We start from the raw sequence: 18,136 nt of genomic DNA, 5'->3' as shown, positions 1-18,136 counted from the left end.
AAAACATGTTAGGCATTGATCCATGTCCCCTGGGGCAGGAGCCAGGTCCCCAAACCCTTTTTAGGACAATATGTTGCATATTAGCCATTAAAATTAGCACTTTTTAGCACTTTTTATTTCGAACGTTCGAGTCCCATAGACTTCAATGGGGTTCTAAAGTTTGCACAAATTTTCGGTCCGTTCGAAAGTTCTGGTGTGAACCGAACCGGGGGGTGTTCGGCTCATCCCTAGCCTTATGTAAGACCAAAATGCATGAAACTTCTATAAGAGGTTCGGAAAGTTAAAAATGTCAGCTGTGCAAAGTTTCAATTGAAACAATTGATTGAGGTTTAGGCACTTTATTACACATTAAGCTACATTAAGCCATTTTCACATTAAATGTTTCAAGTGTTTTAAGTATCCTTCTACTTGCTTCTTTAGCCTAGGTTAAAATTTATATATATATATTATTTATATATATGTGTGTGTGTGATGTGGGAACCAACGCCAGTTCCTGCATCGCATCTCTCCCACAGGCAGCTCACACTGCCCTCTGCAAACCGCTACGGGTGTCAATACAATGTCAATGTTAACGACACCCACAGATCAGTTCACAGATCACAGTGCGAACTGTGAACTCGCTTAGGAATCAAATTGCATGGGTGAGAACACAACTGTATGGCTCAACTTGCATTGCACAGACATCGCATGCGATCGGCACCACAGTGCGGGTGCGAATCATATGCAATGTCTGTGTTCGCACAAGTGTGAAACTGGGCTTAAAGTGGTTCTAAAGGAATTATTTTTTTTTTACCTTAATGCATTCTAATTAATGAGAAAGCCAATCGCCAGCTGAAAAAATAAAATAAAATATCGGAGTTATAGTTACATAGTTAGCAAGGTTGAATAAAGATACCAGTCCATCCTGTTCAACCTGAGTGAGTGTCTACAATTGTCCCTATCCCTGTACATTGTGTCTCATTAAGATGCTCCTCTATTATATATTATTTTATTTAAAAGGTACCCATATAGTGTTGTCAAGTTATCACATACATTGCGCACTCACATCAGTCCCTACCCTCAAGGAGCCCACAATCCAAGGTCCCCAACTCACATTCATATACTAGGGCCAATTTTGGACAGAAGCCAATTAACCTACCAGCATGTCTTTGGTCAATAAAGGCTCAAATCTTTATCCATAACCCCGGTAAACCACTTTCAAACAGCAGAGTATATACATGGATTGTGGTTGGCAAGTAGATATTATCATTCTACCTCATTCGCTTTACTTTACTATGTGCATCAATGTGCTGACAATGTGCTGATAGGCGGTTTGTTGCTGGGAGTGCAGAAAGGACACCATCAAGTCCTTAACTGAAACAGAAAAGTAGTGCGATTCTTTTGGCTCTGCTTTGAAGCAGTGCTGTGTATATCTCAGGACTGGATGGAGATAAATGTATTTTATATCTGTGTGTTTAGTTGTTCACCAAAAACCCAGCTTTTAATAAGTTCCTTGTGTTTTGTTCGCAGACAGACTTCATGAAACCTCTGGACAGCTATGTGTTGATCAGCCTCCAAGAACTGAATCGATAGAAGGGAAGTCGGTCACCATCCCGTGCCAATTTTCATTTCCAGAATCAGAGAACAACATTAAGTTTGCAACTATCATTGTGAGAGCATCTGATCAATATTTCTGTAGAGGTGATAATGCGATCATTCATGACTCCAGTAAAGGATCCTTCTCCCCCAAGTATCGGGGAAGGCTAAATGTGACATTCGATCAAAGACACAAAAATGCCTCAATAACCATAAACAATGTAAAGAAGGAGGACGCTACACGCTATTGCTGCCGCTTAGAACTGAGTTTTATCATTGGGGAGAACATGAAGTGGCAATCCCCAGATGGCACACTGCTTACAGTGAAAGGTGAGCCAAGGTCTGACTTTTCAAAATTAAAAAACATTAATATCATCATTTTTTTTGTTGTTTTTTTTTTTTAATTATTATGCAGGCTAATAAAATGTTTATTAAGTCAAATGAGAAATGTTCACATTACGTTGGCAGTCATATTTTCTGGTGACAGATAACTGGAATATGCTTAGCTATAACATTTCTGACCCTATTCCTTTAAAGTGAAACATTACCCCCCCCCCACCATGTTTTTTTTCCCCCATCTTACCTTAATCACTGTTATCCACAACAAATATACTAACACACCAAGCTCATCCAGCAGTGTTCTGCTGCACACCTTCTTCACTGCTGCACACCTCACCTTTTTCTAAGGAGCGCCACACCAAAACTACCAAATGAAAGAGTCCAAGATCATTTTAACCACTTCAGCCCCTGGAAGGATTTATCCCCTTCCTGACTAGAGCACATTTTGCAATACGGCAGCACGCCACTTTAACTAACGTGCGCTGGTGCACCCAAACAAAATTGACGTCCTTTTTTACCCACAAGTAGAGCTTTCTTTTGGTGGTATTTGATCACCTCTGTGGTTTTTATTTTGTAAACATACATTTTGAAAAAAAAAAACAATATTTTTTACTTTTTGCTATAATAAATATCCACAAAAAAATTATTTCTTTCTTAGTTTAGGCTGATATGTATTCTTCTACATATTTTTGGTGAACAAAAAAAAATATATAGGCATACATTTATGGCATTTTTATTATTAGTTTTATTAATAATTGCGGCAATATTTTTATCATGACTGCAACATTATTGCAGACACATCGGACACTTTTTGACACCATTTTGGGACCATTGTCATTTATACAGTGATCAGTGCTATAAAAATGCACTGATTACTGTGTAAATGACACTGGTAGGGAAGAGGTTAAACACTAGGGGGCGATCAAGGGGTTAAGTGTGGGGGGGGATGGGCTTCCACTGACATGACAGAGATTAGTGCTCCCGATGACAGGGAGCAGTAGATCACTGTCATGTCACTAGGCAGAAAAGGGAAATGCCTTGTTTACATAGGCATCTCCCCGTTCTTCCGCTCTGTGACACAGTCGGGGCCCCCGGTGGACACAGAATCCATGGGACCCACAAGCATGGTTACGGAGCATGCACCAAGCAAACTGGTGCCCACAATGCCGTGTCTTAAAGGGGACGTACTTGTATGCCCATTTGCCCAGCTGTGCCATTGTGCCGACGTACATCGTCGTGCGCTGGTCGGCTAGTGGTTAAAAGATACACTATGTTGTCAAAAGTATCGTTAAACCTGCACATGAAATTTAAAGTGGAGTTCCAGGCGGAAACTGAACTCCTATGAAAACAGAAGAACTCCCCAGTCAAGTTCCTCCACCCGAAACTCGCTCGTCCACACTATATTACCAAACGTATTGGGCCATCCTTCCAAATCATTTGGTGGAGGGGAGATTATGGTGTGGGATTGTTTTTCACGGGTTGGACTTGACCAAGTGAAGGGAACTCTTAGCCCCCGTACACACGGTCAGACATTCCGACCACAAAATTTGTCAGATTTTTTCAGACAGATTTTGTCCGAAACTGGTGTTGCATACACACAGTCGGACAAAGTTGTCGGAAAATCCGAACGTTCGGAACGCGATGATGTTCATTCGTTATGATGGGATTACAATGAGGCTAGTAGCCAATAGCTTTGGTCTCGTAATTTGATCTGAGCATGTGTGGCACTTTGTCTGATCGGAATTCTCTACACGGATTTTGTTGTCGGAAAATTTGAGATCCCGCTCTCAAATTTTTTCCGTCAGAATTTCCCACGGAAAAAGTCCGACAGAGCCCACACATGATCGGATTTTCCGACAATATAATCCGATCGGACCTTTTCCATCGGAATTTACGACCGTGTGTATGGGGTTTAAGGCGTCAGCATGCCAAGACATTTTGTACAATTTCATGCTTTCAACTTTGTTGAACCAGTTTGGGGATGGCCATTTTCTGTTTCAACATGATTGTGCAACAGTGCACAAAGCAAGTTCCATAAAGACATGGATGAGCATGGAAGACATGGATGAATGGATGACACATGCTCACCTGAGGTGCGGAGTCTAAGTATTAACCAGTGTTCACCAGAGCTCCTGATGGTGGAGATGGATTTAGCTGCATGCCAGTACCAGGTCGCGGTCCTCAATTTGCCCTACAAGGGTGTGAGCAAGCTGGGGTCCAGAAGTGGATGTGCAGATAAGGATCAAACAACAGAGTGGTCAGTAAACAAGCCAAAAGGTCGGTAACGAGTAGTTTCAGGTTGGGATCAGGCAGTCGCGTAGTCAAGGAACATGCCAAGGGTCGATCACAAGTGGTAGCAAAATACAGACGGCAGCAGAGAAGACAAGAGAAAGGTACAATAACCTAGCAAAGAGGAAGTGCTGAGACAAGAATTATATAGGAAGTTCATGGGAGGAGCAAGGAGTTCAAGGTTCAACAGCAATCAAGACACAAGGCAGGGTTGTCCAGTGGATCAGATAGGATTGTCCAATAGATCAGGCAGGGAGTTGTCCAGCAACTCAGATAGCTCAGTGGGATGAGTCAATGAGTCAGACAGGTATCTGCACCCCCCTCCCCCCTGAAAGGTGCCAACTGTGACACCGGAGGGGGGGAGGGTTTCCAATGAGCGGAAGTTCCACTTTAGGGTGGAACTCTGCTTTAATGATCAGCCATTGGTGTGGCCTGAGCCTGTTGTTGTGCTGTACTTGTACTTGTTGACAGCCCTTTGCTGCATCTATAGCTGCTGCAGCAGCCTTGACAAAGTTGAGTTCCACCTGGTGGGTGTGTCACAAATCAAGCAGCTGTAATTCCTGTTGAATTGCAGCCAACCTAGCACTGGCTGTGTATGACTGCCTGAAATGGCTACAGACTCTACTGGCACATCTTGCAACCCTGGGTATGTATTTAGGAAACGCTGCACCACCAGTGTTTTCCTGTCTAAAGGCGGACAGGAGGTTCGAGCCATTATCACACACCACCATTCCTGGCTCCATCTGGCGTGGTGTGAACCACCTCTGGGCCTGTTTGTGCTCTATCTGGCACTCAAGTCACATTAGTGTCCTCATTATCATCTCCATCCCCTCCATCTTCATTATCATCATCATCACTGGAGACAACTTTTCAATAAAAAAGTAAAAATGGTGTAGCGCTTCTATAATAGTGAATGTGATCAACACATACACAAAAAAAATTCCAAATGAATAGTCACATAGCAAAAATCATATAAATAAAACAAAGTCCAATTAGAATGGGTATGAACTTCCATGATGTAACTGGTGCAAAGATGGTTAGGCTGTTTCAAGGTAAGAGAGGGATCTTGCTAAACAGATATGCCCATGTAAAACAGCTTGTCTGTAGACATTTAGGAAAGTAGATAAATACTTCTTACCAACTCTGTTGGACTCACACGGTCATATGACGGTTGAGTCTATAAAGCTTGGGGTCCCAATCTAGGACCAAGGGGTGGATCGATGAGGGTCCGTCAAACTGGTGAGGAAACTCCAACCGACTGTGTGCCAAGCGATGTGTTTCACGGATGGAACATCAGGATGGTTTCTAATCCAGCTCGAACGTAGCCCAATCCACACCAATACTCCGGTCACCCCAAAATAGGGTAAAAGATGTTAGGGATTTAGGCCAAAAAGGGAAAAAGAAAAAAAGAGCTCCACATGGTGCGGGTCAGACAATATAAAACGGCAATTTATTAAAAGTCAGAAAATTATATAAGTATTTTATGACTTAGTGATCACAAAAAGATTAAATAAAAATAAGGGTAAAAGCAATGTAGGGTGCCAACAGCTAGCCCGACGCGTTTCGACACATATGTCTTCGACAGGGGCATGGACAGGTAACCAAAGAACTTTTCAATAAGCTCGGGCTGGGGGAACATGACCCCAATTTGTCTACCAGTGATCTCACCTCTCTCTAGGCTCATGTTCCTGTCATCCTCAACCTCAGAACCAACATCCGAATCCCGTAATGGCTGGGTATCATCAAGGAGCAAGTGACTGACGCTGTGGTCAAATAACTCCTCCATGGCTGATGTTGGGGCCATGGCAGGAATAGATGTGGGCAAGGAGGCAGGTTTATCCACTCTGACAACTGTAGGGGACTTCACACTTGTCTCTGCTTGTGTGACAGAGGATGAGGAAGGTTTAGTAAGCCAGTCCACCACCTCCTCTGCATGCTGTGGCTGGATAGCATGGGAAAACTCACTAAACAGAGGAAATTATGCCCTGCCTGAGGACTGAGCACCAGGTGCACCTTTGCCTGTGGACACATTTGTTGCTGCCCCCCTTCCAATGCCAAGGGAATATCTACCTCTCTTTGTTGTCCTCCCAGACATTATTGGGAGGGAGGGGGAGGTGGTTATAAGAAAATGTAAAAAACAAGTGGAAATCTGTATGTAGATGCACTTTAATCAATGTAAAGTGGTGTTTAGTGCACTGTAATTTGAGTACTCATACTACACAGACACACTCCACATATACACTATAATATACTGCAATATAATGCGGCAAACGTACAGTGACTCACAGAACTCTATGGCATTAAACTTGCAGTAACACGCACAGAAGTAAATAGCGTTAAACTTGCAGTAACGCACACAGAAGTAAATGACTTAAACTTGCATTAACACACAGAACTATATGGCATTAAACTGGCAGTAATGCACACAAAACTATAGGCCGTTAAATAGCGTTTAAAAACTGGTAGGCACACACACAGAAGTAAATGGCGTTAAACTCGCAGTAATGCACAAAACTATATGGCGTTAAACTGGCAGTAACGCACACAGAACTATATGGCGTTAAACTGGCAGTAATGCCGTGTACAAATGATCGACATGGCGGTGGCGACAGCGACAGGAGACCAAGCCAGCGCTAGAAAAGAGCTATAAGAAGATAGTGGAGGCTCGGCAAGAAGAACCGAAGAGTGGGACAAGACCCCAAAGTCGGAAGAAGACCCCCAGATGGCGGCGACGAGGAAGAAGAAAGCCAGGCTCCTCCACTAGTAAAATAGCTAGCAGAAGATATCAGAGGAGTCCGGTGAGAAGACCCCCCCAAGACGGAAGAAGACCCCCGGAGCTGTGCAATAAATTATTTTTAACCCTTGTGTGTTGTGTTCTATTTACAAGTAGAGGGGTCAGAGTGCTGGGGGGGATATCTGGGGTATAGAGGGATCAGAGTGCTGGGGGGATATCTGGGGTGTAGAGAGGTCAGAGTTCTAGGGGGATATCTAGGATGTAGAGGGGTCAGAGTGTCCCTTTGCGGATATCTGGGATGTAGAGGGGTCACAGTGCTGGGGGGATATCTGAGGTGTAGAGGGGTCACAGTGCTGGGGGGATATCTGGGGTGTAGAGGGGTCAGAGTGCTGGGGGATATCTGGGTTGTAGAGGGGTCAGAGTGCTGGGGGGATATCTGGGGTGTAGAGGGATCAGAGTGCTGGGGGGATATCTGGGGTGTTGAAGGGTCAGAGTGTCCCTTGGCGGATTTCTGGGGTGTAGAGGGGTTAGAGTTCTGGGGGGATATCTAGGATGTAGAGGGGTCAGAGTGTCCCTTGGCGGATATCTGGGGTGTAGAGGCATCACAGTGCTGCAGGGATATCTGGGCTGTAAAGGGGTCAGAGCGCCGGGGAGGCATCAATATAGCAGATATATTAGATGCACAGGACAGCTCTGTTACTTTATATATGTAGTATTTTCCCACTGTTTCTTTGCTATACAGAATGATTGTTGATGTAGTTAAAGCGGAGCTCCACCCAAAAGCGGAAGCTCCACTTGTCTGTCTCCTACCTACTTGATGTCTGTTTACCTGTGCTGTCTTCATTGTAGGGGCCCCAGAGCATTACTTTACCCAGGGGCCCATGATGCTATTAAGACAGCCCTGCTGTCATGTGTGGTAGAGCTGTTTAAATTCATGACTGGATAGGCAGAAATATAAATCCTTTGCAAGAACAAATCAGCTCCCATATATACATTTTGAATTTGTCTAAATGAATATTTTATTCTATATCAGATAGGAATGACCCCGGTCTGGAGACAACACCGGTGATCTTTGCTGCTCCTGGAGATAATGTGACACTTCAGGGTCACTTCATAAGTAACAACCTAACATCGGCAAGTGACGTCACCTGTCATGTACGGAGGACCGCAGACAGAGCTACTAGATGTGACCTTGGCGCAAATATCGGAGGATGCACCTATAAGAATAATTCTTTATCTTTCCAAATCAATCAAGTTACCAGTGAGAATAATGCCTTTTATTGCTGGCAAGTGCACATATCTACTAATAATGAAGAGAAAAACACATATTACTATCTTGGACCGCAACTTCTTATTATAGGTTGGTGATTTTTTTTCTCCATCAGATGTTCTGAGTGTGTTAGAAATGTCTTTAATCTAATATCTAATATAATTGTAGCAAGGTCTTGGGCCTCCTTCGGTCTAATGAGAACCTCCAGGGCCAGAGATAGCTGACATCCATCTGTATATGGTGGGTTGTGAGGCAGGGTGGGTGCAAGATGATTAAAGTCATTGGGTGCCAGACACTTCTTGAATGCAAAAGAGATTTTATTTCTCTTAACAAACTTTTTTTGGGGAAAGAGGGTTAGGGCCAGGACACACTTAATTAGTTGCATTTGCATTTTTCAGCTTCAACACACAGCCATGCAGGGAAAGGCATCCTGCAAGACACCACATCTGCATGTTCAGGAACATCTCCTAACACAAATCTCAACAGTTCCTTTCACTTCCACTATATTCACTCCTTGTAGTTCTTCAGCCCATTGGGCTCTCGGTCTCTCAGTAGACCTGCTGATTCGCTGCCACTGAATCCCTTGAGCTCCTCCAATCATCACGTGGTATCTTCCTCAAGCGTCACCCCCGCCTCGCTGTTGGGTCCTTAGCTTGGCACTCAGGATACCTCTCAAGTAAGGATGAGCCGAACACCCCCCTGTTCGGTTCGCACCAGAACCTGTGTACAGACCTAAACTTCGTGTGAACTTTAGAACCTTATTAAAGTCTATCTAAAATCTAAAGTGCTCATTTTAAAGGCTAATTTGCAAGTTACTGTCCTAAAAAGTGTTTGGGGACCCGGGTCCTGCCCCAGGGGACATGGATCAATGCAAAAGTTTTAAAAACTGACGTTTTTTCGGGAGCAGTGATTTTAATAATGATTAAAGTGAAACAATAAAAGTGTAATATTCCTTTAAATTTCGTACCTGGGGGGTGTCTATAGTATGCCTGTGAAGGGGCTCATGCTTCCCCTGCTTAGAACTGTCCCTGCACAAAGTGTCATTTCTGCCGTAAAAAAGTAATTTAAAATCATGGCTATAATGAATTGTCGGCTCCCGTAATACAGAGAACACTCATTGAAAGTCATTGATAAAAAAAAAAAGCGTGGGGTTCCCCCAAATTCAATTACCAGGCCCTTCAGGTCTGGTATGGATATTAAGGGGAACTCCGCGTCAAGTTATTTAAAAAAAATTGACGTAAAAATCCATACCAGACCCTTTAATCGAGCACACAACCTGGCAGGCCGCAGGAAAAGAGGTGGGGATGAGAGAGCGCCCTCCCCTCCTGAACCGTACCAGGACACATGCCATCAACATTGGGGGGATGCTTTGGGGTCCCCCCCAAAGCACTATGTCCCCATGTTGATGGGGACAAGGGCCTCATCCCCACAACCCTGGCCGGTGGTTGTCTGCGGGCGGAGGCTTATCAGAATCTGGAAGCCACCTTTAACAAGGGGACCCCCAGATCCCGGTCCCCTCCTGTTTGAAATGGTAAGGGGGTACAAAAGTACCCCTACCATTTCACAAAGAAAGTGTAAAAAATAGTTAAAGACAAACACACTTTAGAAAAATTCCTTTATTAAAAATTAAAAAAAGATTCCAGCAGTGGTAATCCACTCTTGCTATCCAGTGACGGATGATCATCTCTCCGGGGTCCAGCGATGGCTGATCGGATCCAGCGACGGGTGATCTCTCAGTCCAGTGCAGTCCATCCATGCATTCTCTGTCTCCACTGTCGGAGACACTGCGGGGAGCCCCGCGGCCTGATGTTTCTTATATGAGGAGGACAGGGCCACCCGTCACCTGACCCCGCACCCTCTGACGCTAGTGGGGAAGCCGGGCTTCCCCAATGACGTATGGGTGACCCCGCCCCCCTCTGATGTAACGGAAACCTGAGTTACATCAGAGGGGGGGCGGAGTCACCCATACATCATGGAGACAGAGAATGCATTGATGGACTGCACTGGACTGAGAGATCACCCATCGCTGGATCAGATCAGCCATCACTGGACCCCGGAGAGATGATCATTCGTCGCTGGATAGCAAGAGTGGATTACCACCGCTGGAATCTTTTTTTTATTTTTTTTATTTTTAATAAAGTTTGTCTTATTTAACAATTTTTTTACACTTTCTTTGTGAAATGGTAGGGGTACTTTTGTACCCCCTTTACCATTTCAAACAGGGGAGGCCGGGATCTGGGTGTCCCATTGTTAAAGGGGGCTTCCAGATTCTGATAAGCCCCCGCACGCAGACCCCCACAACCACCAGCCAGGGTTGTAGGGATGTGGCCCTTGTCCCCATCAACATGTGGACATGGTGCTTTGGGGGGGACCCCAAAGCATCCTCCCAATGTTGAGGGCATGTGGCCTGGTATGGTTCAGGAGGGGGGGCGCTTTCTCGCCCCCCCTCTTTTCCTGCGGCCTGCCAGGTTGCATGCTCGGATAAAGGGTCTGGTATGGATATTTAGGGGGAACCCCACATCAATTATTTTTTTAAATTTGATGCAGGGTTCCCCTTAATATCCATACCAGACCTGATGGGCCTGGTAATTGAATTTGGGGGAACCCCATGCTTTTTTTTTTTTATCAATGACTTTCAATGAGTGTTCTCTGTATTACGGGAGCCAATAATTCATTATAGCCACGAGTGATTTTAAATGACTTTTTTTTCTGCAGAAATGACACTTTGTGCAGGGACAGTTCTAAGCACCAGAAACATGCGCCCCTACACAGGCACCCCCCAGGTATGAAATTTTAAAGGAATTTTACACTTTTATTGTTTCACTTTAATCATTATTAAAATCACTGCTCCCGAAAAAACGGCCGTTTTTAAAACTTTTTTTTGCATTGATACATGTCCCCTGGGGCAGGACCCGGGTCCCCAAACACTTTTTAGGATGGTAACTTGCATATTAGCCTTTAAAATTAGCACTTTAGATTTCTCCCATAGACTTGTACAGGGTGTTCCGGCTTTTCGAATTTGCAGCGAACACACCAAATTGTTCACTGTTCGTCGAACAGGCGAACAGGCAATGTTCGAGTCGAACATGAGTTTGACTCAAACTCGAAGCTCATCGCTACTCTCAAACGTTACCCCACTGGCCTGCTCGGTCCCTGGCTTGACATACAAGGCTGCTCTGCAAGCATCACCTTTGCTGGCTGGCTCCCTGGCTTGATTCCCACTGAAGTTTCCCAATTCTTAACCGTCCCCGGTTGGTGAGAATGCTGCACTGGTACTTGCATTTAGTTGCTCACTGTTGTCCCTGGTAATAAGGTGGTTGGTCCCTTGGTGGCAACAGCTTTCCCCTCTACCTCCGACCACAACTTTTGGTTGGCTGCAAGCCCCAATCCCAACACTATGCTGCTCTCTTGCTTCTGGATAGGCCCTCACACAGCCTAGCAGCCAGATGTGCCCATATAGGCCCAAACTCCTTCCTATTCAATATATAGGCTCTCCCAGCATGCCAAGGGATCCTAGAAAACCCCTGTCCATTGGCTGAGACGCCCCACTTACCCATAACCTGACCTTGTGTTGCCCTTCTTATATCTAGTACCACCAAGTACCCAGCCACCTAGTGGTAGAAGAGAAAAGTGCAACAAGGTCAAACTTATTGAGAAATCAATGAATCTCTAGCAATCAACCAGAATAACTACACCTGGCAAATACATTTGTGAGGAGCACAAATGTATTTGCACAAAGTCTAAACTCCAGGATGCTACATCATTACAATAATAATTACAGTGCCTTGAAAAAGTAGTCATACCCCTTTAAAGTCCCCACATTTTGTCATGTTACAACCAAAAACGTAAATATATTTTATTGGGATTTTATGTGATAAACCAACACAAAGTGGCACATAATTGTGAAGTAAAATAATAAATGGTTTTCAATTTTTTTTACAAAAGTATGGCATGCATTTGTATTCAGCCCCCTTAAATCAATACTTTGTAGAACCACCTTTCACTGCAATTACAGCTTCAAGTCTTTTTGGGGATGTCTCTACCAGCTTTGCACATATAGAGAGTGATATTTTTCTCCCATTCTTCTTTGAAAAACATCTCAAGCTCTGTCAGATTGGATGGAGAGCATCAGTGAACAGCAATTTTCAAGTCTTACCACAGATTCTCAATTGGATTTAGGTCTGGACTTTGACTGTGTCATTCTAACACATGAATATGCGTTGATCTAAACCATTCCATTGTAGCTCTGGTTGTATGTTTAGGGTGGTTGTCCTGCTGGAAGGTGAACCTCCACCCCAGTCTCAAGTCTTTTGCAGACTCTAAAATTTTCTTCTAGGATTGTCCTTTATTTAGCTCCATCCATCTTCCTGTCAATTCTGAAAAGCTTCCATGTCCCTGCTGAAGAAAAGCATCCAAACAACATGATGCTGCCACCACCATGTTTCACAGTGGGGATCGGGGATTGTGTGTTCAGGGTTGATGTGCAGTGTTAGTTTTCCACCACACATAGCATTTTACTTTTAGGCCAAAAAGTTCAATTTTGGTCTCATCTGAGCAGAGCACCTTCTTCCACATGTTTGCTGTGTCCCCCACATGGCTTCTTGCAAACTGCAAACGGGACTTCTTATGGCTTTATTTCAGCAATGGCTTTCTTCTTGCCACTCTTCCATAAAGGCCAGATTATGGAGTGCACAACTAATAGTTGTCCTGTAGACAGATTCTCCCACCTGAGCTGTGGATCTCTGCAGCTCCTCCAGAGTTACCATGGGCCTCTTGGCTGCTTCTCTGATCAGTGGCGGCCCTTCCATAGGGGACACCCGGGCCCCACCCCCACAGGCTGTCAAAAAAAGGTTAAAAAAAATGTATTTAACCGCTTAAGGACCGCCTCCTGCACATATACGTCGGCAAAATGGCATGGCTGGGCACAAGCACCTACAGGTGGGTCCTGAGCTCCAAGAGCTTGGCCATGGGATCAGCGGACCCGATCGCCGCTGGTATCCCGTGATCGGGTCACAGAGCTGAAGAACGAGGAGAGGTCTGTGTAAACAAACCTCTCCCCCTGCTTCCTACTGAGCCTGTCACTGATCGTCTGTTCCCTGTTATAGGGAAAGACGATCAGTGACGTCAGACGCCAAGCCACACCCCCTACAGTTAAAAGAAAAAACACACACACACTTAATCCATCCCCACCCCCTAGTGGTCAACTCCTTCACTGCCAGTGACATTTACACAGGAATCAGTGCATTTAAATAGCACTGATTGCTGTATAAATGACAATGGTCCCAAAAATGTGTCAAAAATGTCTGATGTGTCCACCATAATGTCGCAGTCACAATAAAAATCGCTGATTACCACCATTACTAGTAAAAAAAAAAAAAAGAATAAAAATGCTATAAAACTATCCCCTATTATGTAAACGCTATAACCTTTGTGTAAACCAATCATTAATCGGCAATTGCGTTTTTTTTACCAAAAATATGTAGAAGAATACGTATCGGCCTAAACTGAGGGAAAAAAATGTTTTATATATATATATTTTTTGGGGATATTTATTATAGCAAAAAGTAAAAAATATTGCATTTTTTTCAAAATTGTCACTCTATTTTTGTTTATAGCGCAAAAAATAAAAACCGCAGGGGTGATTAAATACCACCAAAAGAAAGCTCTATTTGTGGGAAAAAAGGACGCCAATTTTGTTTCAGAGCCATGTCACATGGCTGGGCAATTGTCAGTTAAAGCAAGGCAGTGCCGAATCGCAAAAAGGGGCCTGGTCCGTTGGCTGTAAATTGCTTAAGTGGTTAAACATGTCACTTTAAGGGGAAAAAAAGGTCCTTATTTGCACTGTGTCCCGGCGCCGGGCAGTCGATCGCGCCACAGCTTCCGGTGCGATGTACTGGCTGGGCGAGTGCCATTTAGGACATGAGCAGGGCATCCAGAAGTGACATTTCCACTCGCTGCTCAGATGTGCAGCCCAAGTCCACTCGGCTTCTACTTGGCTGCTCAGCACAGCAGGTAAGCCGAATTGCTGAATTGCTCCAAACAGCTTAAAACTGTTAGTCCTCATCTTTTTGATGGCAGCACCCCCCCCATCAAGTTTTCGGCAGTCGAACTGGAAAACCCCACCCCCCCAGCTAATCAACTTTTTGGCAGTCGGAACGGTACCCCCCAATCAACTTTTTGGCAGTCGGATCAGCACAAGCCCCACCCCCCCCCCCCCCGCGCTAATCAACCTTTCGGCCGTCGGAATGACACCCCCCACAATCAACTTTTCGGCAGCAACCCCCCCCCAATGGGTCGGACTTTAATATTACAGGTTGCAGCACCATGAACAGATTTCTAAACATATTTACTGATTAACTGTAAACCATGCTCTGGCAATAACATTTTTTAAAGCACATAGCTGCCACTAATTGCACACAATTAATTATTTCCTATGGATGAATGTATCTGCTAAATTGAAAATATGATTTTTTTTGAAAGACATGTGGAGATTGAAGGATAGACTGCAGGCCACCCGGGGTTTATTGATGTTGAATGCTGCAGAAGACATGTAATATTGCAGTTTCAAGAACAGGGATGACTGATTGACTGGCAGAAGTCCTTCCGAAAGGAAATCAGCCAGGCACCTAAGTAAAAGCCAATGATTTCCTTGCCCCCACCCCGCCTCCCAGGCAGTCAAAAAAGAAAAACTTTTTTTATTTAAACATGTCCCTTTAAGAATTTTTTTTTTTATTTAAAGGTCCTTATGTGCAATGTGTCCCGGGCACAGTGCAATATTGGAAGTGCCACGTCTATGCAATCGCAAGATTGCAGACAAGGCGCTTCATTGTCCCCAAAAAAACTGGCTCTGTGGCATGGTCAATCACAAATGCAGATATGTATGATTTACAGGTTGAAGAAATGTGCGATTTACAGGTTTCTTTAGTAGAGCCCTGTGTATAATGTGCAGCTTGGTATATGATGTGCAGAGCCCGGTGTATAATATGCAGCCTGGTATATGATGTGCAGAGCCCGGTGTATAATATGCAGCCTGGTATATGATGTGCAGAGCCCTGTGTATAATATGCCGCCTGGTATATGATGTGCAGAGCCCTGTGTATAATGTTCAGCCTGGTATATGATATGCAGAGCCCTTTGTATAATGTGCAGCCTGGTATATGAGGTGCAGAGCCCTGTGTGTAATGTGCAGCGCCCTGTGTATAATGTGCAGCCTGGTATATGATGTGGATTATATAAGGGGTGTGGCTTATGAGAAGTGGGATGGGCCAAACGTGGAGGGCGGGGTCTTTGCGCCCCCCATTCTAAAACTTCACCAGCCGCCACTGTCTCTGATGAATGTTCTCCTTGTAATAGGTAACACAACACACCAGAAGGGTGTAATAGGTAACACAACACAACAGAAGGATGTAATAGCTAACACAACAGAAGGGTGTAATAGGTAACACAACACAACACTACAGAATGGTGTAATAAGTAGATAACACAACACAACTGAAAGGTGTAATAGGTAACACAACACAACAGAAAGGTGTAATAGGTAAAACAACACAACACAACAGAAGGATGTAATAGGTAACACAACAGAGGGGTGTAATAGGTAACACAAAACAGCAGAAGGGTGTCCTTGGTAACACAACACAACAGAAGGGTTTAATAGGTAACACAACACAACACAACAGAAGGGTGTAATAGGTAACACAGCACAACACAACAGAAGGATGTAATAGGCAACACAACAGAAGGGTGTAATAGGTAACACAACACAACAGAAGGGTGTAATAGGTAACACAACACAACAGATGGGTGTAATAGGTAACATAAAACAACAGATAGGTGTAATAGGTATAATAACACAACAGATGGGTGTAAGCCCTTGTACACACGGTCGGACATTCCGATGGAAAATGTCTGATCGGAACGTGTTGTCGGATAATCCGACCGGGCTGTTTCCGTTGGAATATCCGATGGACCAAGTTTTCCAGCTTGGCATGGCTTATTTCCGACAACATGATCCGATCGGACTTTGTCCGATCATGTGTAGAGAATTCCGATCAGACAAAGTGCCACGCATGCTCAGATTAAATTCCTACACCAAAACTATTGGCTACTAGCGTGAACGTAGTCCCGTCATAACGAAATAACGTCATCACGTTCTGAACGATCGGATTTTCCGACAACTTTGTCCGACCGTGTGTATGCAACACTTTCGAACAAAATCCGAAACTGGTTGTCGGAATGTCCCACCGTGTGTACAAGGGCTAATAGGTAACACAACACAACAGAAGGGTGTAATAGGTAAAACAACAAATCGATGGGTTTAATAGGTAACATAACACAACAGATTGGTGTAATACAGTAGGTAACATAACACAACCAAAAGGTGTAATAGGTAACACAACACAACAGAAGGGTTTAATAAGTAACACAACATAACAGAGGGGTGTAATAGGTAAGACAACACAAGAGAATGATATAATAGGTAACACAACTCAACAGGACAGAAGGATGTAATAGGTAACACAACACAACTGAAGGGTGTAATATGTAACACAACCCAACACAATAGAAGGGTGTAATAAGTAACACAACCCAACACAACAGAAGGGTGTAATAGGTAACACAACCCGACCAAACAGAAGGGTGTAATAGGTAACTCAACAAAACAGAGGGATGTAATAGGTAACACAACAGAAGGGTGTAATAGGTAACACAACACAACAGAAGGGTGTAATAGCTAACACAACCCAACACAACAGAAGGGTTTATTCCATAAATTATATTTCCTTTACTTATATTGTACTTCTGAAATTGCAAAAAAAAAAAAAACCTGGCTACTCCAGTAAGGTTAAAGCTGTGACCTATCATTACATCCAAGATGGTGGCAAATAGTAGCGGTCTTGGGGCTTTTGGATGTCTACATAAGGGAGGCTTTATAGGTAAATAATATAAATAAAATATTTTCACACATAATACTATTGGAGAATTGTTGTTGAAATGATTGGTCTGGCTACAGGTTCTCTTCAAAGAATTATTGATCGGTCCATCTAACTGAATAGATCTAATTCAACTGTTTCTGTGCCCTACATTAAGATAAAACAAACAACTTAAACATCATCCAGACAGAGGAAGTGGAATTCCATCAACCTGTTACAATAAATTGCAGCTTCACCCTGCAACAGAACAATGATATCTTACAAACGGAAGTCTATTGGATATTTGGGGATGCTAGAGAGAGCTACGTCTACCATCCAAACTTGGACTACATACACCCGGATTACAAGGGCAAGACCAGATTGGTGAACGGATCTAATCTTCACCTGGAAGACTTCCATGGACCAGATAACACCACCTTCTACTGCCGAGTGATCTTTAGACAATGCTTTGGGCGAGAAGGAAGTCCAAACCGCATAGATACAGTCTTAGAAGAAGGTTCGGGGACACGCTTAACAGTTAAAGGTATTAACTGACCATCAAAAATGTCAAAATGTGTTATTTAAACAAGACCAACGTGTATTTAGAGTTTATGCTGCCAGAGGCACATCTGAGTAATGATATCTGTTTTCTCCAACACCAATTATTAGTGTGCTGTCTGGAACTCAAGCTGGAATAAAAAAAAAAGAAAAAAAAAACAGCTTTTGCAGCAATATATGCCTTCAACTATATGAGAGCCATTTACTGCTACATTAAAGTGGTTGTAAACCTCAGACATGAAATATGAACAAAGCATATCCTTCTATAGTGTTGTCTCAAATAAAAGCACTAAGTGTTATTTCCATCTGCTGCTTTTTTATTCTGCTATCAGCATGAGTCACTTTTGACAAGTTTTCCTGACACCAAGAGCAAAATGGTGACAGGATAGGGACCTCCAGCTGATTGAGAGCCTCAGCTCTGTTCCTGTGAGCTGTGTGGAGGGGGGGGGGGGGGGTTGT

General features: G+C 43.8%; 1 protein-coding gene across 3 annotated transcripts in view; it reads left to right on the top strand.

Moving 5' to 3' along the window:
- The window catches only part of LOC143961374 (uncharacterized), an 82,600-nt gene that overhangs the window by 46,899 nt on the left and 17,565 nt on the right, over positions 1–18,136 (top strand). For 2 of the 3 annotated variants that reach the window (XM_077470639.1, XM_077470640.1), the window contains exons 2-4: positions 1,510–1,905; positions 7,971–8,297; positions 17,298–17,663. In XM_077470639.1, the coding sequence (XP_077326765.1) occupies positions 1,510–1,905; positions 7,971–8,297; positions 17,298–17,663 (1,089 nt within the window). The remainder of the gene's footprint in view (positions 1–1,509; positions 1,906–7,970; positions 8,298–17,297; positions 17,664–18,136) is intronic. The other variant, XM_077470641.1, reaches the window with a different exon arrangement.

Source organism: Lithobates pipiens, unplaced genomic scaffold (assembly GCF_037356315.1).
Source record: "Lithobates pipiens isolate NorthernLeopardFrog02 unplaced genomic scaffold, aLitPip1_a1.2 Scaffold_8, whole genome shotgun sequence".
Lineage (NCBI taxonomy): Eukaryota > Metazoa > Chordata > Amphibia > Anura > Ranidae > Lithobates > Lithobates pipiens.
The sequence above is the reverse complement of the archived record's forward strand: the minus strand, read 5'-3'. Positions and strand labels throughout refer to the sequence as shown.